Source organism: Odontesthes bonariensis, chromosome 4 (genome assembly GCF_027942865.1).
Source record: "Odontesthes bonariensis isolate fOdoBon6 chromosome 4, fOdoBon6.hap1, whole genome shotgun sequence".
NCBI lineage: Eukaryota > Metazoa > Chordata > Actinopteri > Atheriniformes > Atherinopsidae > Odontesthes > Odontesthes bonariensis.
Genome location: NC_134509.1, coordinates 6,143,454 through 6,170,804, shown reverse-complemented (window position 1 = coordinate 6,170,804; position 27,351 = coordinate 6,143,454). Strand labels below are relative to the sequence as shown.

At 40.3% G+C, this 27,351-nt stretch overlaps 1 protein-coding gene across 5 annotated transcripts in view; it reads left to right on the top strand.

The window, feature by feature from the left end:
• rhbdl3 (rhomboid, veinlet-like 3 (Drosophila)) overlaps positions 1 to 27,351 on the top strand; it is an 81,660-nt gene that overhangs the window by 48,647 nt on the left and 5,662 nt on the right. For all 5 annotated transcript variants that reach the window (XM_075462634.1, XM_075462633.1, XM_075462635.1 and 2 more), the window contains 3 exons: positions 10,535 to 10,759; positions 11,902 to 12,050; positions 18,407 to 18,519. In XM_075462634.1, the coding sequence (XP_075318749.1) occupies positions 10,535 to 10,759; positions 11,902 to 12,050; positions 18,407 to 18,519 (487 nt within the window). The remainder of the gene's footprint in view (positions 1 to 10,534; positions 10,760 to 11,901; positions 12,051 to 18,406; positions 18,520 to 27,351) is intronic.

The window sequence follows — 27,351 nt, the reverse complement described above, 5'->3', positions numbered from 1 at the left end:
CAGGGCCTATCAACGATGAGCCGAATTAAACAAGCAGAACATACATGAGCAATAATAATCACGGATCTACATGATGAGATCAATTCGACCACAGCCGGGCTTCATTCACAAAATGCTTTTTGTATTCATCCATTCTTCATCCATTGAGCATGGGATTTCAGTTCATGACACCGTGGTCATTTCAGCAGCAGAACAGCTCTGACTTTAGCATTCTCCATGCACAGAATTGATTCTCCCTCCACTGAGTTCACAGTGAAACCCTGAAACTTGTCAATGAATCTCTGATTTTATTATAAAAGCACTCACTTCACTTTACCTGGCAGCTTTGCATTCAATACAGTGGGAAAAAATAAAAATAAAATAGACTTGTTTGCTGGTGGATAAACGAGCAATGCTGTAGCTAGCAACTGAGAGGAGGAACTAGTCCAAACAATGTTTCAACATTGACCGAGGAAAGGCAATAGTTATTAATCCGCTGACTCACATCACCTCCCACTGTATCCACAGCCACAAGCACTCACACCCCGACACGACGGGTGGCGCCGCACCCATCAGACTGTATGCAGATAATACCAATCAACAGCGTGTAGCGCCAGAGGCGCGCGCTCCACCTTAGAGCATCACCGCGAGGATCCACGGACCAATAGTCACGCAAAATCATGTGAATCGGTGTAAAATAAGCCGCGTGTCTAACCGCGGCAAGCCCTGCCACGTACAGGAGCCCGCCGCGGCCTACCTTGACTCTGACCGCGGCCTCTGTGACAGCTCGCCCGGTGTCGCGTCTTGGCTCGGCTGGATGTCCTCCACGCGTCCATCTCAGCCGAATCTCCGACTCCGCCGGCAGCGGGGATCCATGCCGGACGACAGGGTAAGCAGCACAATAATAATACTAGCATCGGCGCGTATGCTAATCGGAGCTAGTCTTGTAAGCAGAAGCAAAAACTTTTTGCCCCTACGCGGGGAGCTGCTGTGGAAGGCTGCAAGCAGAGAGCAAAAAAAAGCAGTGACAGCAAACCAAGTTTAAATGAAGTGCCCCAAATGCCAGCATCCAATTGCGAGCGTCAGCTGATTATCCATTGAGCGCAGCTGGCCATAAGGGTTGGGTCGGCGTCAGCCAATAGGCAAAGGGCGCGTTGACTACGTGGTCTGCCAGAACTAACGCGGTGCTCCATTTTTACAATGTCTCCCAACTTTTTTTAGACAGTGTTATAAGAGACAGAAGTCCCACTAAAAGCCAGGAAAACTGCAGTTCTCTGAAAAGACCAAATATTTTACAAAGGTCTGAGGGAATGTATATCATGACATCAAAAACTTTCTAAGGACGTAAAAGGTCTCAGTGATTTCTGTGCCACAGCAAAAATGAGAACCTCAGAGAAAGAGCATTTGCATTCCACCAAGATATCAGTGAGAGGCTGGTATTGGTAGGTTTGTAATTGCTCTCAAAGTTATGTGGTAGATAGGCACGAAGTGAGGAGAGAAGTATGGAGGAACAAGGGAATGAGAGGCCGAGGCCAGGACAGACAGACAGACTGCAGGGGGTTTATTGGCGCGCCACCTCTCCTTTGCACCATAGCTCCTCCATCAGCGTGATTGTCAGTAATTGCCTTCTCACTGCTGCGTCACCGTTGACATTTATATCACTGCTCGCTCTTCCATGTACCTCTCCCTCCTCTCCATCTTATCCGACTCCTTACCTTTACATCTGTATCTCTGTTTTTCAGCTTTTCTGCCTGTTTCCTCTTTATCTATGCCTTTGCCTCTTTTCAGTTTGCCTGTACGTCTTCTTCTATCGGACCCTGTCTCATACATCACTCTGACAGGTTGGCTTTCTTACGACTGGCCAGGGCAGAACCTAGCCCATAATAGCTTCATACAACCCCAAAGTATCCCGACACTTTCAAGCACTGTACTTTATTTCCAAACTGGAACAAATCATTGTAATGCACATGATTTTGCCCATCTCCTCATCATATTCTGTTACGTATCATATCGCTGCCACATTTTAAGACGGTCGTGTCGACAGCTGTTTTTGGAGAAAGGCACTTTGTGCACATAAGGAAATTTTCTCCGGATCGATTTTGGTATATTTAAAAAGTCGACTGTCCTGCATTGAGCGTTGACGTCAGTGCCAGTGAACATCTTTGCCATCTATTCGTCAGCCTCAGTGTCTAAGCTAACAAAGCAGACATTCATAGCAAAAGAATAAAAGCCCTGTGTTTCAACAACACAGGGTGCTGCATTGTTTGCGTCGTTTCAGACGGCAGCAAGAAGTCCAGCAGTTGTTTCTGTTTAAATTTAAATGTTTTTTTCACTGTTAATTTGCAGTACAGTAATAAAAAAAACTGCCACAGCGACAAGAGTAAAGAATATTAGTTCCAGAAGTTTGCAACTGTTTCCTGTTTGTGATTTAAACTACTGTATTATGTTGTTAATCGAACAGACTGACAGGTTCCACTGGCAAGAAAAGCACATAGTAATAACAATAAAAGAAAGGGGGTGATGTCATTTTTTTAGTTAAAGCAGCAGTATTTTGGACCAACTGGAGACACTGGCGTCAGCATCTGAAACAAATGACATGATTTCCGAAGTGGTCATGTAACAGTTTTTATCCAGAGCATCAAAATAGATATTAGCATCAAATAACCCTGGATTCCTTGTAGCCTTGGTGATATTTTCGAGAGATATCTGAGATCGTTACCAACTGGGCGTAAAGTTTGAGGGACTGAACATGTTTACCTCAGATTTAATGTTGTTGAATTTGAGGAGATTTCAGGCCATCCATGATTTAATGGCAGAGAGAGAAGCTGTGAGGTTTTCATGACCATGTTGTGTATACCTGACTCACCCACTGACATGCAGACCCTATAATTATGTGGTAGCCCATCCATCCCTCTGTGTAGTCTACTCCAGCCATGTGGTAAACCGCTTTTTTTTTTTAATCTGTCCTGGATGATCCTGTTTGGACAGTGAAGCATGTTTTCATGTTTAACTGGTGATCGTGTCGTCTGGTTAGGTTTTAATAGTTTCCACTCCTTGCGCCTCCAGATGGTGTCAGTCAGAGATTTGTCAGTTTACCACACACAGTTGGCTTTTCTGTGTGTCTGATACAGTATTTCTGTCATAACGTAGCGTATGACAAAACGACCTTGATCGTCTACTGACAGTGACATGAAAAAATTATCTAACCACAAAGTGGGACTCAAAACTATGTGCCACAATGATATAAGATCTGAGGCAGGTTCCCTTCCCTTTTTGGCTACTGTTCAACACAACTGCTCTTTCTGTCAGCAGACAACCTCTCCCCTTGTGAATGATCAGATGAAGGAGTACTTGTGTTCTATGAACATTTTATCTCCCAATTGAGGCTTCAGGAAACGGCATAACAAAGTAACTGCCTCCATAAATGTTTCAAATGATGTGGGAGCTTTGGATGCCAGAGACTTTCAAACTGTCTTTGTGGTTGAAAGCAGCGCGATCAACTCAGTGTTCTGTCATCTAGTTGTGTGACCATCACCAGAGGTGTGCCACGCGGTTCGGTTTCAGGACCCACTTTTTTGTGATCTACGTTAACAATCAGTGGGGTTACATGGCACTGAAAGGATCGGATAATTGGCTAAATTACAATAAGACTGAGCTATTAAGTTCATGTAGACACCTTAATCGGACAAGAAATTGGATCGGATCGGATTAAGACCCCGAGATAACTCGGTTGAAAGTCAAATTAAACGTGCTTGTAGACGGTGAAGCACGTGGTGAATTAGACTTTGCGTTCTGCGCATGCTCCAGATGTTTTCCCGGGGTCGTGAACCGGAAGTCAAAGGAGACGATATTCCTGTTGTTGTCGCCGTCAGAAAGAAACAAACAACGCGATGGAGAATGCTCCGTTGTGCGTCGCGTTTGTGCAACAAGCAGCTCATCACAGACCAAATGTAGAGGGACGTAGCTTCATCTTGCTCTGCGTTCTCCATTTTCTCGAATACCTGAGTTTGTTGTTGGTGGTGGTGAATAGGTCAACAGGAAGTGGCTCTATTAGCAACAGTTGAAATGGGTACAGCGCCACCTATTGTATCGGGGTATGACACGCTTTGTGCCTCTGATCCGATTCTTTTGAGTCCCATATTGAACATGTTTTAAAGAAACTAAACTAGGATTTTACTTTAGGAATAAAACATGTTTTTCATTTCACATTAGGAAACGGCTTGTTGTTGCCACCTGCTTACCAATTATTAAGTGAGCTTGTATACATGAACAGCTCTGTCGGTTTTCTGCAGATGTATGACACTGTTCATCACAGAGCAGTAAGGTTCTCGACATGGGTGTTATTTAATTTACAAATCTTTTCTAGTTTTGCTGTCAACATATTTATCTTCCTTCATGTTTACGCAAACAGAGCAGTCATGACCTCTGCTCCCACTACTTTATTCATTTTAGGGTTCCCTCAATTTGTACAAAGCTTGACAAGAAGGCATTTTTCAACTCTGCATCTACGATTATTATTATTTTTATAGATTTTTTATAGATTTTTCTGATATTCTGTCTGTATCTAAATTGTTGCATGGTTACATTGTTTGTCTCTTCAAAAAGAAAAACAGCTTTTTGTCTTTATGTTTTTCAAAATTTGTCCAGTTTCTTATAAATGTATCTAAACTCTAAACTTTTTCCTTTATTTTTGCATGTTACTTTTTAATGCTGCTAGCTGATATTATGGCTCCCCTTTGACACATCTTGTTAATCTTTTCTTGAACACTAAGAAAATTCCCTCTCTATGAAGTCGTACGTCTTGTTCTTTCTGGTGGATGACCCTGCTGACCTAAACAATTAAAGCTGTCTGGCCCTGTCAAAGTTCTTGAATCCCTCATAAGTGAACAAGTTTCCTTTCTTATTTTAATATCTTATCAGACTTTCATTCCGGCATTAGAAAAAAGCACAGCACAGCTTCAGGATCTTTAAAAAGTACTGAAGTATTGAAGTGGCAAACCACCTTTTTCTGAAGCTTTTGACACAATCCTGTCTTTTCATAAATACTTTTGGATGTTGTGAATATGATCTGTGTGGCAGATCTCAGTTGGTGTGGGCAGATGCTATCACTTCTAGTTGTTACAGTATGACAAAGGGTGTTCATCGGGAATCAATCTTTGAACCACTCCTGCTCGTTTGATGTGTTAACAATCATGATCAATGTGTATCTCATGCCAATTTCCACTTTTATACTGATGATACAGGGATCTGCTCTTTGCCACATACAGTCACTCTGCCTTAGCACTGCTCCCACTACATATTGTTTAGGGTCAGGGTGTTCTCTGATGAGGTCAACAACAGAAGATGTCTGCAGAAATCTAAGACACAGTGGCGTCAGATAGAGATTGGGCCACGTACACACAGAGCATTATCAAAAAGTGTAAGAGGATACCACAATCTACCGTCTTTGGGAATTCCTTGTATGCTACCATGTAATATTTAGATGTAAATTCCCCATAAGAGGCTGCCAAGGTGAGTCCGACTACTCGGTCTAACTTTTGGTCTTTCCTCCGCAAAAATACAAGCTGTAAATTAGTCCCATGGATCTTAAATGATTTAAAACTTCTGAAGGCCAACAAAACCAAACCCATGGTATTCTCAAATTAAGCTGTAAAATGTTCCATCACTGGAATATATCGCAGCTGTCCATCACAGGGCTAAAACAGAGACACACAACCTTACCAACCTTACACACACGCACTGATACCCATAGTCATTTTGCAACCGCCAGTTTACCTTTCATGTATGTTGGGTGAAAGAAAGATCCACAGAGGCACCGGAACCCCAGCTGAAATTTTAGGCGAGACTTATTTTTATTTGAGCAGACCGGTTCGTGGCCGCATATCTGTTGGGCCGTAAAAAAAATTTTTTTAAATTTTTGTTTATTATATACTTATTATACACTTATTTATCCAGTGTTTTTCCTCATGGGGATCTTCCACACTGGGGGCTATGCCTACTCGGTCTGTGGGGTCATTGCTGTGGGGATCGCCCTGGTTCGGGGTGGCTGGGGGATCCTGCACTGCAGCCCTGGTTGTGGTGTGGATGCCGGCCTGCCCTGATCTGGGCGGTTCCCCGTAGTGGCGGTCTCTGTGGTCATTGGTGGGCTGGCTCCCGGTGTGGACAGATCCCCAAGATACTGTTTCCTCACTTCAGCGTCAAGCCAGATTTTAATGTTGATTGTTGTTGATATTGATGTTTCTCATGTTGGGAGGTGGTGGGGGGAGTGGTATGGGTGCAGTGTGGTTGTCGGTGTGATGTTGTGTGTGAGTTTATGCATGTATTGATTTGATTATTGATTTTATTATGTAAAGCCATATAAATAAAGTTTGATTTGATTTGAAAAACCAGTTTGGAAGCCACTCCGTTGATACCAAGACAGAAGTACTTGCAAAAAAACACCAAAAAATCAGATGAAGCTGGGAGCACCCTTGTGTTGCACTGATTAAGGCATGAACTACATCTCATTCGTTTGACCATGCGTCATATTCATGTGATGAAGATATAAGAATTCTTCTTCTCTTGCTCTTTTGGAGTCTTCTCTGTGTTTCACTCTCTCCTAATTCTGTTGCACCTTTTGTCTGATTCTCAAGAATGTCTTTCTTCACTCATTGTGTTTTCTATTGATCAAACGACAAAATTGTCCCTCGCTTGCCGAACACACATTTGTCTCCTTCACCTCCTCACTCTCTCTTTCCCCTCTCTTGGCAGTGTGACAACACACAAAACACCATTCTTTCTTTTGTGTCTTACAAAGAGGAAAGGAATTGCAGTCACTTTACAAGAAGAATTGACTGTCTTTATGGAGCAAAGCTGTCTGGGGGAGGTCCATGTGTTCTTTGGCCTTGTTGTGCGGTCTATGAGTGGCCATGGTAACCTGTGATCATTTTCCCACAGTTTTCTGGGCCTGATATTAAGGCTGAAATAATTGTCTCTTTTTCTGAAGTTTCGTCTCCAAACAGCGAACCTCCAGAGACACAAGAGTGTCATTAAAGAACCATCTGCCAACTTTATCGAGCTTATGATTTGACAAGTCCCTTTATTGTATTCTCTGCTTGGGGTGTTTTCTTGTTCATATCTTTCGAAATAAGTCAAATAAAATCGAGTAAGATATGGTCCTTTTTCAAGATGTTTTGGACAAAGTACGTCTTCTATATTTAATCTTATTGTTACGAAGAATGTGTACTTGAATAAACAAAACAAAGCTTCATTACGTAACCATCATTATTAGATAATCTCACGTTTCTTTCTCTTTTATTGTTATACTTTTATTATGACGAGTCTGCCATTATATATGGGTATTTTGGCAATCTTAAAAGAATATTTGGTAACTGACATATCTCAGGTTCCTGCAGTTGCAGTGACACAGACAAAATAGCTGAGGTCATTGTACAGATTGAGTCAAGATGAATAAGCATCGTCAGTGAGGCTCAAGTTCCTGATTATAGATGGAACCTGATTCCCTAGCAACTGAAACACCTGCTTATTGTTCTCACTTATCCCACCCGCCTGTTGCACTGTTATGAGCTTTATCCCCTCGAGGAGAAACAGATTTTGTATTATTAGCTGGATGGTTCATTTGGACGATGTGTTATCTCATGAAACTAAAACTGACATGACAGACTGTAAAATACTTACTTTGGTCCTTGAGAAACTACACAGCAATTTCAGAACGAGACCAACTCAAAAGTTGGTATGAAAGCTATGTTTTCCTTCCTCACTTCTCTCCTGCGATGTAGCTGCCGTTTCACTGCCTTCCACTTCGGTTGCAACATGGCAACCTTGATGCGCACAGTTTAATGATGCCAACAGCTGTCACTGCTGAGTAGGGCAAAAATGCCATGTATGGGTAAGGAAAGGTTTGTGCTTGGTGTTAGACCCTTTTCCCTTTTTAAGCGTTAGATCACTGGATCAATTTCCAGACTGTACAATTTTCTACAGCCCTGAAATTTCTCCACTTCCATGATTGCTTACTTTTCTACTCTGCTCCCACGGTAACAATGGGAATTAGAAGTACATGGTTTGGTTTAGAATTAACGTACCTAGGTAGGTTTAGATATTCAAAATGACATGTTTAAGGTTAGAAAACTCTGCAATGTCATTTACTACACAATTTAATACTCATTGGTGACACTACCCAATACCAAACATCTGAAAAGAACGTGATCTCCATTTAAACCTCAACAACAATTATCAAAATTTCTGCATCTAAAAGTCAAATAAGTTTATCTTTATTTAGTTTTAAAACCTTTTCACAGGTCAGTTGCAACTTATTGATACAAAAACAAACAATAAAACTGTTTCATGGAAATTATTGTTTAACTCATTACTTCAGCTTGTGAATGAAAGTCTTTGCTCTGCATGACATATAGTTCAGGACCCTCCATCAGCTTGTTGGTCTCTTTGTAGAGAATAAATGTGTCCATAAGGTTTCACCGTGTTAAAACATCGATTTCAGATAGCGCTATTTCTTTCAGTGCACATGTACAAGCTTGAGTCTTGCAGCCCACTTGCAGTGAGATTGCTCATAGGATGTAGTTCAAAGCTATCCCTTCATTTTGATGTAATCACAGGCTTGTGTCCTGGGAGTTGTCTCTGGACTGGTTCCGAATATATTCTATCCCCAAGAGCGCCATGCATAAACACACTACTGCTGGCATTAGGAAAGGATTTATTCGGCTTGTGTTAGTGGTTGTACGCGCGTTTGAAAATCCAGTTTAAAGATGGTACTTTTGGTTTAAAGACAATAAAAGCTTCAACGGTTCAACTGATAATAATTTGAGGTTATGTTGAAGAATTCAGATAGTACTCCTTCCTTCATCATTCTATCCACCTTGTGGGATTTTCTTGTTCCATGATGATACCACTACAAGGATTAACAAGAGGCACGGTGTCCTTGGGGTTGAATACCTCATGTCCTCCTGTGAAAAATAGCCTGCTGCAAACCTGCAAACTGTAGTCAAACCCCAATGTGTTAGTTTTAGGGTTGTCACAATACTAGAATTACAACTAGAAAAAAATCACCATGTGAACCTGTTTGGTTTTTCATAGATGTCGAGTAAATAGACAAATCCCATTTATATTTCCTTTAAAATGAGAATTCTGTTTGGTCTTTCTGTTGGCCAAACTGTTTGGTTATTACTAAACATTTTATCAGTAATGATAGATATATGATAGATGTTATGATAGAATTAATAATCATTTGTAGTGACTTGCATGTTGATTTAAGGTATTTGCTTTATACATCAATGTCATTTCCTTTGAGTTAAGAGTCGGATATTCACATAACCCCTTAACGCCTGAATTTATATAGCTGTATATAAAAAAATGTTTTGTGTGTGTTTTAGCCTTTAAGTAGATGCTAAATAATGCTGAGATTATTAATTTCACTTTTGCACAAAAAATAAATAGAAATTTTGGTATGTTGCAAATTTGCAACAACAGACATCCTGGTCAATTTGGTATGTTTGGTATGTAATTTGGTATGTTGCTTATTTGCAACACCAGGCATAATGGTCAATAATAAGATAACAACAACACAGTAATATAACAGTGAAAAAACAATGTTTTTTTATTCACCCTTTTTTTTCTTTACATATTTATTTATATAAAGGTTCCTAGGTCCGTAGTGAATATGGACTAACCGGCTTTGGGGGAATAAAGATGCTATCTCAGCTAGTTGATTGAGTCAAATGGTTTATAGCATATATGCGACAATAGGCGTTAAGGGGTTAAGCTCACTTTTATTCTAATAAGTCATTGGATTCATATGTAGTGAAAGGCAGGTTCTCCTTTATATGGTTGGATGTACAGAATTTTATTTTCATTTCAGTCTCCTGATTAGTTGATTTCTGCCTTTTAAATGCTGCATATTATTTCCCAAGTTGCACTGTTGGTAGACCAAAATGATAGTTAACCAATGGGAAAATTGTGATAATGTTTGTGGAAAAGTGGTTATACTGAATCAAAATTGATGCCTTCAAAATGAGATCTGAAGTGTAGTTTAGTCAGGTTTGCAAATCTCCTATTGATTGCTTTTGAATGATTAACAACTTGTGAAACCTGAAAAAAATGTATATACAGTATAGATAAAGATATACACACGAGGAGATTAAAACGACCTCAGAGGCAGAGAGACATGTAAAGAGGGTGCGTTGGGTGCTGGGCGATGGTTCAGGCAATCTCTTGCCACAGCGAGGTGGGAGTTTTGATCTGCGGGGACTGAGGAAGATTGGAGTGTGTGCGGCCTGTGTTCAGAGTGTCTGCTGAAGTTCCATCATTGCTTGGTGTAGCAAAGGCAAATACATTAGAAAGTAAGGTTAAACGAGAAGTGTAGTGTAAATCTTTAAAAAAAAAAGGATGGAAGGTTAAAGGTTGGTTGGAGTTTGTACGGTATATATTAAAGCTATAATCTCCAACATGTCCTTGACCCATCTCTTCTTCCCTCTCTATCCTCCCTTTTTCCTTATATCTGCCCCCTTCCTGTTCCTCCGTTCTCCTGCCTCTCTTTTCCCAGATGAGCAACAAGCGCTCCAATAGTTTCCGCAGGGCCATTCTGCAGGGGAGCAGACAGCTAAAAGGCTGCAGTCTCAGAGATGAGGCTGGCTTGGGACTGTCCCAGCGGTTAGTCCGTCATGTGGCCTATGAGACGTTGCCCCGTGAGGTCGATCGCAAGTGGTACTTTGACAGCTACACATACTGCCCCCCTCCCTGGTTCATCCTGGCTATCACCATTGCTGAGGTAAATTGTTTCAGAAGAGACAAAAAAATAAAGCCTAACTTTTGTTGAGTAATACAACAAGATACATTTCAAAAAAAGTTGGGGAATGTCCTAAAAAACTAAAAACTTCTAAATATCTGTCTTATCTAAACTTGTTTGAACTTTTACTGATTAGACACAAGACCAAAGCAATGATTTTCAGTTTGCCAACCAACTTTATTATATTTAGAATTTACAATTTATTGCCAGCAGCTTGCTCAAAAACAGGTTGGAGGGGCAAAGTAACAAAGTTCTGGCTGCTTCTACAATCTAATTACTTAACTGGTGACAGGTAAGGGTGCCAGGATTGGGAATAAAAGAAGCATCTACCAAAGGCTTAGTCTTTCCACGTAAGGGTGGGTCATGGATCACTTTTTTTTTTGCCAAACTCAGTCAGAGAATCGTCAGTAAGTTTCTCAATGCAATATTGCAAAAAGCTCTGGTCTTTCAACATCTACTGGGCTTAATATTATGAAAAGATTAAGGAGTTCTGGGGAAATCTCACTGTTTAAAGGCAGAAGCCAACATGTCACCATGATCAGTCGTTTCATTGGCTCAGGAATACCTTGGAAGACATTCTCAATCAAGACACTCTGCTACTATAATCAGAAATTTTGCCTGAAACTATCACACAAGGGGAAAGCCATATATAAACACTGCATAGAAACTCTGCTCTGGGCACTAACTCATCTCAAATGGCCAGAAAGACATTGGATACAAGTTCTGTAGTCAGATGAGTCCATGTTTCAGCTTCTTTTGAGAAAGAACTGACATCTGGTTCTATGCATCAAATATGAGCAAGACCATCTGGGCAGTTATAAGACAAAAGTGCAAAAACCAGCATCTGTGATGGTATGGAGGTAAGTTGGTGCCCACGGCATTGACAGCTTATGTGTGAGTATATCATCGATACAGAGGGATATATTGGGATTTTGGAGAGACTTATGCAACCATCAAGGTTACATCTTTTCCTAGGACTATGACAAGAAGTTGAACCTAAAGCTTGTGCTCAACTTTCATCTCATTACAGAAAGTAATTCATTCGTTTTTAAGTACATTGACTAGTACGAAAGCCAAAGCATAACTCCTTCAAACCTCGAGTTTTTTCTTCTGTTCTCTGTTAGGTAGCAGTGTTCATGTATTATGGGATCCAGCTGGAACGCATGGTTCTGCAGGTGTCCAGCCCATCCTTCTTAAAGAGCCCCCTACCTTACCACCCCCAACTACGGGCCCAAGCCTGGAGGTACCTCAGCTACATTTTCATGCATACTGGGTGAGTTCAAATCTAGCTATCTGCTTTATAGTGTACTGTGCCATGCTGCAGGTAGGGATTCTGTTAACATACAGATTTTTGGATCTTGAGAAGGGTTTTGACATCACATTATCAAATTATAATTTTTGTTTTTACGTGTTTGTAGCACCACTGGGGGAAATTAAGCACTGATGAGTGCAAATTAGACGAGCTTACTGCAGTTCCATTCAAAATTTTGGATACAACTACTGATTGAAAATGAATGAGTAGATGTATTTAAACATGAGGCCTGGTGCGTTTTAGGCTTATGCCATTTGAAAGACTAAAATAACTCAGAGCTTGTCACATAATAATTTGATCTACAAATCAATGCAGCAGATATTTTTCCGTGACACATACTAAGCAATAATGGATAAGAAGAAAGAGCTGGATGAGAACTGGTGGGCAAGAATGCATCAGTGTTTGTTAAATTACAAATCAAATCAACAAGGGTTAAATATTCTTTTGGGATGCCTCCAGTGTGATACTCTCAAAGAAGTGATTATTTTTGGTTTATTGGTGTAACAAAACGAAAAAAAAATAGTGGTGCTAATGGATGATAATGGATAACTCAATTCCCTTTTATATAACTTATGATTTAATGAATAATTGGATAAAGCCTGCAGCAGATCTTTTTCTCCTGTGAAAAGTCAGTTCTGGTTGGGTTAGCCTGGTTTAATTATGACTGCGAGTAATGTAGTGTGAACCAATAAAGAGAAGTAATAAAGTGGCTTCTTGGGAGAACGCAGAGCCTCAATAGGAAAAATTGTAGCAGGGATGATAATGTATGGTGAAAAGAAAAATCAGGAAGGACTGAAGGAGAAAAGGAATGAGTTGGGCTGTTTAACATGATTGCCGAGGAACGCACTGGAATTATTTGGATCTTTGGGGGAAGTGGTTGGGAAAAGGGGACTATGGGAATGTAAAGCTTTGTGTGGAGCTAAATCCTGATTACTTTGTGACTTTATTTCGTCTTTGCTTTTCCCTTTAGCTTTTGCTCAGGTTTGAGCCACAGTTGTCTTTCAACCCACTGGTGCTCCTAGCCAATCAGGCTTGAACACAGCTTGAACAGCAGTCATCTGCCTCCTCTTTAGGAAGTGCTCCTGTTGTATGAGCTGATTACTTAATATATCACCTATTTCACCTTAAGCATACATGAAAATATGTTTCTGAGCACAATTAAAGTGAGAAATAAGTAGTTTAGTTACCTAATTATAATTCAAATCACATTTGCAAAGCCTAAAATTACATATGTACTTTATGTAGATATATGTAATTTATTTGTTCTGGTCAAAGGCTCCGGTGAGATTTTTTTCTGATTTTGAAAATATATTTTATTGGCTCATTTCATGATATTCTGTACTTGGATTTTTTTCCAAAAAAGCTCCAAATCTAACACACCCCACCCAGAAACACATTAATTTTATTTGCCCCATTATCAGCGTGAATTATTACTAAACAAGAAAAGGGTATCGTAGAAGGAGGAAGCTATGAAACCCAGAGTTAAACTTGCCTCTTTCCCAACTTTTGTGTCACATGCTGGCATCAAATTCAAAATAAGCGCATCGTTATCCAATTCAGACAATTTTTTCACATGAATCTTTTTACATTTTAGATTGTTCTCAATTAAATATCAGGATTAAATGAGTACTTTGCTGCATCGTGCTCACATTAGAAGTGACTGTTTCCACATTTTGCTTTTGCCTACTTTCTCACACTCACACATAGACACACTCACACCCTCTCTCTGTTTCACACACATCCACAGACCATGTAATCCCATCAACTGCTCAGCTTCACTGATCCTCTCAATTCTCTACACTAAAACAGGATGTTCATATCAGCCTCAAAACGTCCCTCAGCGGAGCATCATGCAAGCTGTCTATCGCTTTCTCCTTGGTTTGGTTTGGAGCTTGGACAAGTTTCTCTGCATTAGATGTATTTGTCCTCTGCTTGCCCAGCTCTGATTATCATGGCCGAAAGTTGTCCTTTATGAGAAGTAAAGTTATATCATATAGTTTTTACAAGAATTATTTCATTGTGTTTCTTTGTGGATGGAAGTGCCAAGCAGCTGCACCCAGTAAGTAAAGCTAGTAAAGTAAAGCTAACACTTTTTACTTGGGTGCCTAAAAGACCATAGTGATCTGAGAACAAAAGGACCTCTTATTGGCATCCACAGATCTGCCCAACAGCGCAGCCAACTCCTCACAGCCTCATTAGCAGTGTAGAAATAGATAGCCGCTGTTGCCCGGAGTGGAGTTGTCCTTGTGCAGTTGGACAGGCTTCTCTCAGCTAATCAATATGTCCCATTGTCTCTCTCTGATCACTGTAACGATGCTCTGTGCCAGCATGGTAGCTGAGGCGGTGGCGTTGTTTCAAACTGAAAAGATTATAGTTTTTATCTTGTTTTCGCTGTCTGTGTTGAAGGAATTGTATGTGTGGGCTTATTTGTTTTTTGAATGTTTATTTCTTGGATGTTTGTTCAGGGAACGCATGCATTTGCTGCTATGTTTTCTCTAACAGTGGAGTGGGTAGGAAAAAGGAGACTACTGAAAGAGTCCCCCCAGAAACTGGTTAAAAGGATGGAGAGAGGGTGAGAGAAGGAGATAAGCTTGCTGCTTTCCTTTTTGTTTCCGCTGTGACACCCAAATGTGTCTAAGCTGCTGACTGAGGTTTGGCTGGAAGGACACGGAGGGCACGGGGAGCGAGTGTGTGAGCGGTTTTGTCTACAGCTCCAGTATCCCTCACTTATTGCAGCAGCCACACATTTTTTTGTTGATGTTTTTATTTGTGTGCGTGCACATCTCATACTGTATATGAACATTTCTGTCTGTATGCAATAGTGACCAACAAGTGAAAAAGGGCTACAATAAAACCCGTCACACTGCACTCTGACCGAGTCGTCTACTGTTGAAATAAGTGATATAGTCAAACTGACGACGTTCTTATGTTATTTGTCAAAGGATCGATGTTCTCCTTCTCCTTTAATAAGATCCAATTCACTTTTGCCAAGTGTGGAAAACAACTTCCATCCATAGACTGTATATACAAGATGGAACAATGCAATCACTCCTTGGTTTATGAATTACATTTACTAGTACTAGAAACTTTAAAGTCTCCCTCTGATAAAAGTAAAGTTTTTTTTTTCCATTAGACATGTCACAAGGAAATTAAGCAATCAACAGTATAGCCAAGGATTTCCGCTTTGAATTTGCAGAGCACCACCTACAGCCTCAGAAAGGCAAGGTCAGCCCAGTCTGTTCCGCATAGAACTCTGGAGAACCCAATCTGGACTACTTGCAGGTTGGGCTTTACAGTTAATTTGAATGCACTCTGAGGAACTGCTAAAATGAGAATCTAGCACGAGCTACAATCAAAGGTTAGCACAAGCTAGGTGTAGAAGGTACTTGGTGAGTGTGGCCAAGCTCGAGATACTCCAGGTTCTTTCCCAGCACGAACACACAGTGGCAGTCTCAGTGTTCCATAAACCATTCATTTCCAGCCTGAAATTGCTTCTCATGCAGTCTGTGTGGCCTCCAGTTGATGCTCTGCTTTAGTGTGTTTACTCTCTCCCACTCGTGTGGATATTCCTGGACTCAAGTGGTCTCTCTTGGTACACGGGGGTGGCTGTGCATTGAGACCCAGGGCTGTGAAACCTCGGCCAGTCAGCTTGCCCCCTCTAATATTGCTATGTTTCCACAACTGTTGAAATTCAGTGAGGAAAAAGGTGTAGTTACACTCAAACTATTTAATGGACAAGATATTTTTTTTCCCAGCAAAAAAACCTCAAAATATATGCAAAATTCTCTTTTATGGATGGAGACTCCTTACAGTTTCTGCTTCCATAAAAGTAAACATAACAGTGATTCGCTGTTTATGTTTCATTATAGTATGGGGCCAGAGTTGACTGTTTTTCCTGTTAATCATCACACAAGAGGGATTTGGCTACACATTGTTCTTCCAGAGCTTATCATCACAGTCATATCGTTGTAGCTTTTATTTGGAAATTTGCATGAATATTAAATTGTGCATCCTGAAGTGCAGAAAGTTTGGATATTTGCATTTGTTGGCAGACGTAGAAGGCACTATTGGTGGATATGGGTGTTTTTAATCTATTTTGTAGCCACAGAGGGTAATAAAGTGTCAGTAAAATAGTGCTAAATCCTGCAGTTACCCATCTGTTGTTATTTTTGGGGCACTTTATGTTCAATAGCTGCACACACACAACACAGATCATATTATCATGTCAACAGCTTTGTAGCTGTAATCAAAAACTGAGCGCACACATTGGCTCCAAAGACAAACTGTGGAAACTATGAAGATTCACTCGCCCCACTTTTCCCTCTCTGGTACTTTTTAAATACAACCACCGATTTCAAAAAAAGGTCAAGACACTGTGTAAAATACAAAAAAAAAAAACAGAATGCAAGCATTTGCAAATCTCAGAATCCAACATTTTATTCTCAACAGAAAACAGGAAACATAGAAAATGTTGAAAGTTACACGTTTTTCAATTCCATGGAAAATATGAACTCTGTCTCTAAAATGTTGGGGGGGGGAAGGGGGGGGGGGGGGCTGGAAAAGTCGGTGTTACTGAAAGGAATCAGCTGGAGAAACATTTTGCAACTAATTAGGTTAAAAGGCAACAGATTGGTAAAATGATAAGGTATAAAAGAGCACCTTATAGAGGCAGAGACTCAGAAGTAAAGATGGGCAGAGGTTCAGCAATCTGCAAAGAAATACATCCAAAACTGTAAAGCGATTTCAGAATAATTTTTCCTTGATGTATAATTATGAAGACTTTGAATGTTTCATGATCTACAGTACATATAATTGTATGTACTTATATCCAAATATTCAGAGAATCTGGAGACACGAGGAACATAGCAGAAAATATCTGTGATCTTCTGGCCCTCAGGCAGCACTGCATTAACAATAGGCATGATTCTGTCAGGGAACTCAATGAATGGGCTTAAGAATCATTCAAGAAATACTTTTCTTTTGAACACAGTTCAATGTATCATGCAAAGCAGTAACCATATGGGAACATGATCCAAAAATGCTGCTTTCTTCTTTGGGCCAGAGCTCAGTTAAAATGGACTGATACAAAGTGAAAAACTGTTCTGTGAGCAGACAAATCAAACTTTGAAATATTTTTGGATCTTTTGGACGCCACATCCTCCAGACTGCATAGATTACAACTTTGCTTCCTAATAGAAGGGTCTACATACTGGACTTTCCCACCAGCAGCACAAACCTTTTACCAGCTGATAACATTCCTGTACTAAATGTCCAGCAGTTGGTCCAGCATATCTTTAGACCAAAATGATATGCTTATGCATTAATCGGGAAACTTAAAAAGCAACATCAGGGGGATATTTGCTTATTCCAAGTTCTCAGATGAGAAGATTTCTTGCGTTTGTGCCATTTTTAACTTTCTTGCATTAAAAGTGTTGGCTGGGATAAAGACTATATTCAAAGAAATCCCCTTCAGACTCTTTTCCAAAGCTTTCAGAACACAGTCTTCTGACATTTATGGTTATGAAAGATTAAATGAATAATCATGCACAAACGACGAAAAGATTTCCGTCACAATCCCAGGATATTAAATGATAATGTGTGGGTTCTGTAAACTTTCTATTGATATATTTCATAGTATTTAATTCCAATTCAGACTCAAATCATATCCCAGATACACATCAATAATTCACAGAAATATTATATCTAACCCCATTTTACGGCTAACAACTGTAAACATTGATTTTGTCTATGGTAATTGTTAACCACCAAGGGGATATGAAACTTTTTTTCCTTAAAATCTGATTTTGAAAATGCACCAACCCTGCTTGGTACTTTTAAGAAATGCTGTTGTGAGGTTGTCATAGTGCGCTTCAGTGCCTTCGCCCTGAGAAAACAGCTTTGCTCGCACAAAAAAGCTAGACTGACAGACTGTTGCCTGGGACTTTTTCTTTTAAGTCCTTGTTTCCGATGAAGCAAAACTGAGGCTGGGTGTTAATTTTGTTCGGTCGAGAAAAGGCAAACGCTCTCTACCTGAAAATAACAGTTCCCACGGTTCAACACAGTGGAGTATAATGCAGTGAGGCTGCTTCAGGCACACAGGGTTTTAGTCTTTTCATCTTGTTTTAGATGAAAAGACAAAGTTGATTTTATCTTTATTTCTTTGGAAGTAATTATACCATGAACACCTTTGTCTTTAAAAGGATAAACAATTCTCACAGTATACGTGTATCCAGTCATTTTGATGACACATCTAAATATGGATCTGGTGTTGACCCACTAACCCTAACAGTACATATGTGTGTGTTTGTGTATTACAGGATTGAACATTTGAGCCTGAATATGGCCATGCAACTGCTGGTGGGCGTCCCTTTAGAAATGGTCCATGGTGCCCTCAGGATTGGACTGGTCTACATGTGTGGTGTTCTGGCAGGTGGGCATGTTGTCTCCCTTTGTCTCTTCATCCCAGTGAGACAAGACACAAACACACACTACAGAGTTTTCTCTCCCCTGTTGTCCCATCTGCTTGTGTGTTTTTATGGATTTAACAGCCTATCAGAATCCATCCAGTGTCCTTGTGGCTACAAGTCAATGAGGAATTTGTGCATATGTGCGTGTGTGTGTGTGTGTGTGTGTGTGGCAATTTTAGGACAGATGGCTTTGTGTCTCATGGTGGGATGTAGGGGGTTGTCAGTGCTACATCAAAGCCCCCGCATCCCCCCCATATTCATTTACAATAGGGCTGAGCAAAGAGAGTCATCTCAAATGGAGTTCAATCAGAGAAACACACTCTCAGTGATAATGAAATAAGGGTGAAGATAAAGAGGAGAGACAAATTTTCACATAATAACTGAGAGAGTCTGAAGAGGGGAACCATAATATGGAAGAAGAAGAGAGGAAGCTCAGAATTAGGAGGAAGAGAGACAACAGATGCAGTTTAAAACAAAAATGTCCCAGCTTCCCTCTTACTTCCAAACAAACATCAGGCACTGGGGCAGTTACCGTATTCAGCCCTGAGACATTTGTGTGTGTGTATGTGCGAGATCCTGAGCGCTGTAAACAAAATCAGTAATACTGACAAAGTAATGGACCTCAGCATTTGTTTCCTTTGAACAACCCATCTGTTGCCTAAGGATGAAAAAACGATGCCATGTGGCAGTAAATGTAGGTGTGCTACTGATAGAGAGGAAAAAACAGAGATGATAGTGTAATAACTGCAGATGGCTGACATTTTTTAATATTCTGTGTTTCCCTCTCTTTTTCTCTGAGCCCGTGTGTGTGTGCGTGTGTATGTGTGTGTTGTGTAGTGTGCAAGGGGGTCACTGACAAATACCCCGGGGATACCAGCTGTGGTGACCAATAGCTTTAATCTCACTGTGAAATGACAAGAAAACAGACTATACATCACACACACTTATGCATGAACATATACCGACAACACACACACACACACACACACACACACATCTGCTGTTTTAATTAGATATCGACCACCAGAGGAAGACAGGATGCACGCTCTGGTTGTATTGGCCCTGATGTTTGGGTTTGGATCTGACTTTTTTTCTTGTTTTTTTTGTTGTTGTTATTTTTGTTATTGGCAGTTGAAAAACTCAGTTCTTTCTAAATTTGCACCATTTAGCAGCAGGCAGACATTTGTTAATCACTGTACTGTTTATGCGGCATAACAACACATAGGATACGCAACACTGATGGCTTCATCTGGCTGTTAAGACGATGGCATTAGGGTCATTCAGGCATTGTTCACTTCATTGTTAACGTTGCACACCGTTCATTCAGATATGCCTGTGAAAATGGCGTAAAGAGCCATGGGGAGCACATAGTATTTGCAAAACATACAAGAATGGATAGTGTCCAGACTAGGCTTCAGTTATAAGACTGTGATGTAAAAGTGCTTTATAGTTTTATGACAGCAACATCTCATGTCGCCATAACAATTCATATGAGGTCTGTGCAACGTCACATCGGGTTGTCAGAAAAGATGCTCCATCATCACACAAAACTCAGGTCCTCAAATGACAGTTTTTTCATTGCAAAATGTCGTCTGCCATAAGATTTTTTTTTTTAAATCAGATTAACAAAAATGTAGCTTTGTGTTAAGCTAATGGCAGTGGATTGCAACAGTTGAAATACTGATATGTAGTCAGACAGAGAGCAGAAACTTCAGCTTCAGTTCAAACAGTTTTCTCTTTTTCAGTCGCCTCAGATGCTTAGAAAAAAAGAGTTGGTGCTGCAGCTAATTAGTATAGAGAAAAACACAGTGGGTGGAGAGTTTGCTGGTGAAGATGTTGTTATTTATTTATTCAATGTTGTGACTTGTTGGATTCCTCTGAACCTCTGATCATATATCCAAACCAACGCGAGGCTGCTGTGTGTGTCCGTCCATTAATGTGACTGCAGCAGTTCACACTTGTGCTGTGGTGAAATTAATATGGATGTGTTACTTGGTCCGACCTAGTCATATTTACATGTTAAAGTATTACGGAAAAGAAACAGTGGGGCCATTCACACATGACACTGAGGAGTTCAGTTGCAACCAGATTAATGGAAAGCAGTGCATGTGTGAAGGGGCTTGTGTGTCAGCGTTACATTGGCCCCATTATCCTCATTTGTATTTTTGAGTTTATTAATCAGGACACGCTATAGAAAGATTTAATTTTGCGCGAAGTTTGACGTCCATCCATGTTTCGTTCTGTCTTGTCCAGCTTTGAAATATTCCACTCAATCCGTAAGAGTCGGGTTTATGAAGCTCCATGATGACTGTTTTTGTGTTGATATCAATACGTGCATTACGTGCATTTGAATGCATCCAAAATAGCAATGAATAAGAGTGAAGCAACACACAGGTCAGCGAAAACAGTATGATGCAGCAACTCTCACCAGACACTTGCTCACTTGCACACTCACCGTATAGCTTCTGAAGTTTAGCTGCAGAATTCACACATTTTCTCATTTGTGATCTTTCAGAGATTGTATCAGGAAGCTGGTTGGAAAGTATACAAAAGAAGTTCACATAAGATGTTGATGACATTTGAATTCTCACCTGCAGCCCCTCCGGAACATTTCTTTGAAAATATATGGACTGTCGAGCATAGAAATGGCATTAGTTTAAAGGCAAGTCATGGTCAAACATGCAACATAAATTAGCGTAGTGTGGAAACTTCCATGCCCTTAGAATGAACTTTTAAGTCAACTAGGAGATATCTTCTTTACAGAACCTTAAAAATAACATGTTAGTCAGGCTTTAGTTAATGTTTGTGTGAGGGCAAAGTTACTGAATATGGAACATTGCTTAAAACTGAACTGAGAACATTAGTTTAAAAGAAAATACTCTCAAGCTGTTATAAATGCTGATTGTTGTGCATTTTCATGCCTAACTCAGAGTTAATCCTAACACATTTTTCAAACAAGCACGAAAGGGCTCAGCTGAAACCCACATGGGTCAAAGCATAGTTCAGAGACCAAGCAATGACTCAGATAAAGGTCTGTGACCTTCAATGCCCAACACACTGCTGACACTTTAATGGAATCAATGGACTGAATATAAAAACACAACACTTACTCTTCTGGACAGCAGACGTGGATACAAAAAGAAAGTGGTCTTCCTGTACTCAGAGCCTAAGTAGGCGTAGTCTCACAAAGCCAGAGGCTCCACTGTTGTTGCAGTTTGGAAGAGAAGCCAAGAAAAATGAGGTGCTCCTCTGGACTCTTTAAAGGAGAGGTTTCCTGAGGCCTGCTGAGGGCCAGTGAGACTTTGTCTTTGTCTGCGAGTATGTCTCTGTGTGTGTGTGTGTGTGTGTGTTAGTGAGCACACTCAATCACAGTACTGAAATAATGTTATTAAACCAAAGTAATGACAGAGACCATGCCCGAGCACACCTCCCAAATTACCCTGCGCCTCGAACCAGCTGGTTAAGTGCAGTGCATGTGTGTGTGTAAGTGTGTTGAAACATAAAAGGGTGTGCTGGAGTGTGTGACAGGGTGGTAACAGTTTAATTCAAACAAGATATTTGATTTAAAATTGATTGCAGCTTAATTAAAGCAGATGTCAGTTTTTCCAGAGTTTACAGTCCTCCTGAAGAGGAGTTTGTTGGTCCTTTAGGGTCATTTTTAAATTGTGGAATTAGTTTCTGCATCAGTATACGTAATTGTGATTAAAAGTATGAATTCAAAGGGTATTTTAAAATACAAGCGATTTAGTGCGCTTAGCCTCAAAGGAGACATGTTATGCCCATTTGAATCCATCTGTATTTCAACCTCCACATTAAAACTTAAAAACTCTAGTTGCCAGTTAAAACTGCACTATAAGAGGGTGGGGGAGACATCATAAATGAAAGAGCAGCAGCTGAACTAAATAGAACATAACACAGATGAAGAACTTGTTTGAAAGCCTCGTGACAGAGTGGACAAAATAACTGAGGCCATCTTACAACTTCTGCATTCTATCCTGGGAAATGTCCATTCAGCTGCTTTATGTGCAAAATAAGAATGGGCCTCATGCAAGAACTGTTCGTACGCACAGATTTGTTCTTAAGTCGTGCATACGAGTGATTTAAGAGAATTTGCACATTCACCAATCTTTTCGTATTTTACGTTTTCTTTCAGGTACGAACAGAATTTACGAGTGATCCAGACCTGTCGTAGGAGTTTCGTAAAATAGTCCGCTGTTATTCAAATCAAGTTTGCTTGAATAATGGATTGTATGTTTAATTACTTTGAAGCAAACATAGATAAGTATATACATTATACCCCATAATGATGCTGACATTATTCTGTTCGACTTAAATTATGCACTGATTGAAGGTTAATTTGACTTTGTATAGAACAAGGTCAATGGGAAGTGTAACCAGCGGCTGAAGTTCTGCTTTTGAATGCCTTAGCGCGTCAGGCTCTTGGAAGAGACCGTGTGGAGACAGACGAATGGCTGACATCACGATTTAGATTGCCAGGGACTGTGCTGCTGCAAATATGCAGCTTGCTAGAGCCATAACTCCAGAGAGAAACACGCCGATCAAACCCAATTCCACACACGTCCAGGTCCTCACCACCCTTGGATTTTTGGCCACTGGAACCTTTCAGAGGGAGATTGGAGACAGATCGGGTGTGTCCCAGTCCTCTGTGGGTCGTGCGCTCCCCTTGGTCATCAAAGCTCTCATCAGTTTATCACCCATGGTACATCAAATTACCATACACCGCTGTCCAACAAGTACAAATTAAGAGTACAAACTGCACACATATACGCATCAGAGCACCCGTGCTGTCGTGGAGCGCACTGAGCTGAAGGCCAGGTGGGGGTGTCTCGATACAGCGGGGGGCAAACTGCTCTATAGCCCAGAGAAGGCATGCCAGATTTGCACAATATTGCCATGAACGAGGGTCTCCTACTACCTGAACCAGCCCAGGCAGACCAGAAGGTGTGGTGCCAGAAGACCCCCCTCATGGACCGTCCCATCAAAGAGCCATCATGATGAGGCAACAATTGATTGCACGGCTTTAGTTGCAGTCATCGAGCGCCTGGCCATAGCGAGAGGTTTTTTTTTTTTTTAAGCCATTTTCATATCAAACCATTTCTTCTTTATTTTGGTGACATTACGAACTACAAGTGACACGGAATTAACAGCACTTCTAATTGCTTCCCATTTCTTGGCTTTACCAGGTCCCGTAATTCCATTGCTGACACTGCTAAAAATGACATATTTTCCTTTTTGGATCTCTGGAAGCAGAACTTCAGTCTCAGAGCCTCTAAAGTTGTTATTTTTGCACCTTGATGCAGTTTTCATGACTAAACACTCAACACTTCCTGGCACAGGAGCGAGGAAGCACAGCCTTATATGGTATTATTTTGGGCGTGGAGTATGCAAGTTTACTATCCTCGTGCACGTGCCCCTTACATAGGCACGGGTGGGATTCATCATTTACGCAAGACATTGACACACTTTTTCCGAAGTTAAGAGCGTTTGTTGAATCTGACGTGGCGTGTTCGTACGAGACCTTCGTACGAAAAAAGTGAGATAAATTTAGAATAAAAATACGAAAATGTTCTTGCATGAGGCCCAATGTCCTCAAATACAACTTAAACGAAATGCAACTGTAGTCATAAATTGGACATTGTGTCACTTTTTGCAAGTTATCATTCTGCATGTAAATATGGCTTGTTTAACTCGTGTTTACAATTATCATGTCAGATAGCTTCTGCATACTTTGCTGGGAGCTGAGACTTATTTGGGTTAAAGTTAGCAGAAATGGCAAAAGCAAAGATACTTTCATGGTTCAAGTCATGTTCATTCATTTTTCAAGAGGGGTAATATATCCTTTGTGGTTGGATTTGTTCACCAGAAGCAGTTTTACCCCTATAGTCGCTAAGATACCCCAACTAATGCTTCAACTTAATGCACCAACTATGCATAAACTTGGCTAATCTTCAGAGTTTGTCATGGTCATGATGAGCCTGACTAAAATGGAACTCAGGACGTTTAATGTTTACATGAGTGTCACTCGCCATTTCTAATTTTGATAAAACATTTTTGAACGTGAGCAGTGCATGACTAACCTTCAAAACCCTGCAAGTGTTTTCACCTTGAATTTGCAACAAATCTTTGGAATCCCGATAAGCAGAGTAACCTTTGAAATAAAAAACAACTCCCACTGCACTCAGAGAAAGATGTTCTGGAGCTGCTCGTCCAAAAGAGATTCAGATTCCAGTTAATGTCAAACATGGACAGTGCATGAGGAATGAAATACCAGCTCATTCATCTGTTTCATCTACAACATGAAATGAAATGCTGAATTGACAGAATTATCAGATTCTGTATATGTTTATAATGTTTATAATGCAAAGTGCAGTGATATGTTTGCATGCTCCTCTTTCTTTTAATGTATAATTGTATTGCGAGAGAGTGGATTAAACGACACCACTCATCCACAGCATTCTCGTGTCCCATATACTCCCTTAATAATGTACTTTGAAAGAAAAATATATACAACGAAACGGTGAGTATTTGTAAAGAGAAAACAGTTTTGTTTTTTTTAAAAAGAAGGAAAGGAAGCAAAGTAGATAAGAAAGTTATATTTGAGAAGTTTAATTCTCAAACCCCCTCTATTTTCTATTGAACATTGAATTCAGTGAGAACAAACGTGTAACTGAGTTTCTCTATGTTTAGAATTTTCCATACGTGATTGGATCTTTTGTGTGTGACATGAATTGGTACCAAAGTGCCACAGAAAGCCATTTTCTGTTTGCAGAGCTGGCTGGGATTTTAAAATCACAGTGTGTTCTTGCACAGTATGAGCAAGACTGTTCACAGAGGTCGGCTTATGATACACCCACATTAAACTGAGAGTATCAAAGATGCCTTAGTACGATTCAAAATAGATGTATTCAGTATGCAAATGGTCAGAGCCTTTTCAAATTAGTCAGCTATTCACATCGTCAAGGTTACAATAAGTTCCTTCATAAGTGCAAAAGCTTATACTTGTTTTTTATATAATTAATGAATTCAAATTGACACATATAGAATTTTGTATTGTATCACAAGTTAGAAAATTAGCGTAAAATGAATGTATCCAAAATAAATCTGTTACATTTTAGACTATTGCCCAGTCTCACAACTATTTACATCTCTTGTATGTGAGAAGTTCAGTAATGTTTACAGCAAAGACTGAAACCCTGACAGAATTATACAGAATACACACAGAGGGTTAGGGCAGCCTTCACAGAGACCCCCATCTGAAAACATTAGGAGCAGGCGACCTTTATCAGAGAGCTTTTATAAATCCAACTCTGTGAGTTTGTTTACATGACTCAGACAGAAAAAAACAATAAAATGATTGTGTGAGTCTGACCAAACCTGAACTTGAACTTAACTTAAAATACATGTAAACACATTAGTTGTACAAACATAAATTGTACAAAATCGAGCTTCGGGTAGATAATGCAATGATGAAATAATAATCAGCTAGAAGCAGCTGGGGATCAGATCACTCTACATGTATACGCTCAGCTAGACTTAAATGGGCCTAGTCGGTACTTGCATGCTCCAAAGTTTTATCTTTTTGCTTTTTTTAAAAACAGAAATGTACATGTTGACACGGCTGAATTCCCAATAAAGCTGCTCTCATTTACTTTTTTTTTCAGTTTCTTTTGTCAGACGGCTTAATGCATCAGAAATTGTTAAAAAAAAAAATCAACCTACTTAAAAGGCACATTTAATCTGTCATTGTAGCTCAGCTCCATTGTGCCTGTGAGTCAAGCAACTGTTACAGTCTCATTTCATGTGACCACCATATTTGTCCTGGTTTATATGTGAGGGAGCAGAATCAAGTTATTAACCCAAGTTTGTCCTGTGTTGCAACGCTGTGGACTGTGAGAAAAAATATTCCAAGACATTTTGCCACTTCTTGCTGTCACTTTTTGAGATCATTGTGCATGAAAGCATAGTCGAATTCACTGCACAGACTTGAATGGTGATTTTTTTTTTCAGATGATATTGCGGTTATAAAATTAGAATTATTGTTAGAGCAGATCAACAGCCTGGAAATGCTTTAAGTGACTGCAAGTTGACACATACCCCTCCGTGGAAACGGCACCTTAACGTGGTGGGGAGGTTTGAGTATTGCCATAATCCTGAGGGCTGTGTTGACACATTGTGAGCTGGGCTGCACGCGACATCTCACAAGCTCCCAGCTGTTGGAGTCCTCCCCGGTGTGGAAGAGCATCAACTTGCTGCGGTATCTGGTTAGGATGCCTCCTGGTCGCCTCCCTTTCAAAGCTTTTTTGGGCCCATCTAACTGGGAGGAGGCCCCAGGGCAGACCAATAACTCACTGAAGGTATTATATATTCTTTCTGGCTTGGGAACAGTTGGGATCCCCCAGGAGAAGCTAGAGAGTGTCGCTGGGTAGACAACCTTCAGGTTTCTCTCCTGAACCTCTTGCGTCTGCGTCCCAACCTTGGATAAGCAGAAGACAATGGATGGATGGATGGATGGATGGAATGAATGAATGAATGAATGATGGATGGATGGATGGATGGATGGATGGATGGATGGATGGATGGATGGATGGATGGATGGATGGATGGATGGATGGATGGATGGATGGATGGATGGGTAGTCTTTATGGACTGAGTTTCAATCACAGTTTCTGACACATTTAGCCACCTGACAAAAAAGAGGCCCCTTCCAGCTTTGGACTAACTTATCGGCATTGTTGAATAGTACAACCCACTTACATTCTCATGGCGAACATGTC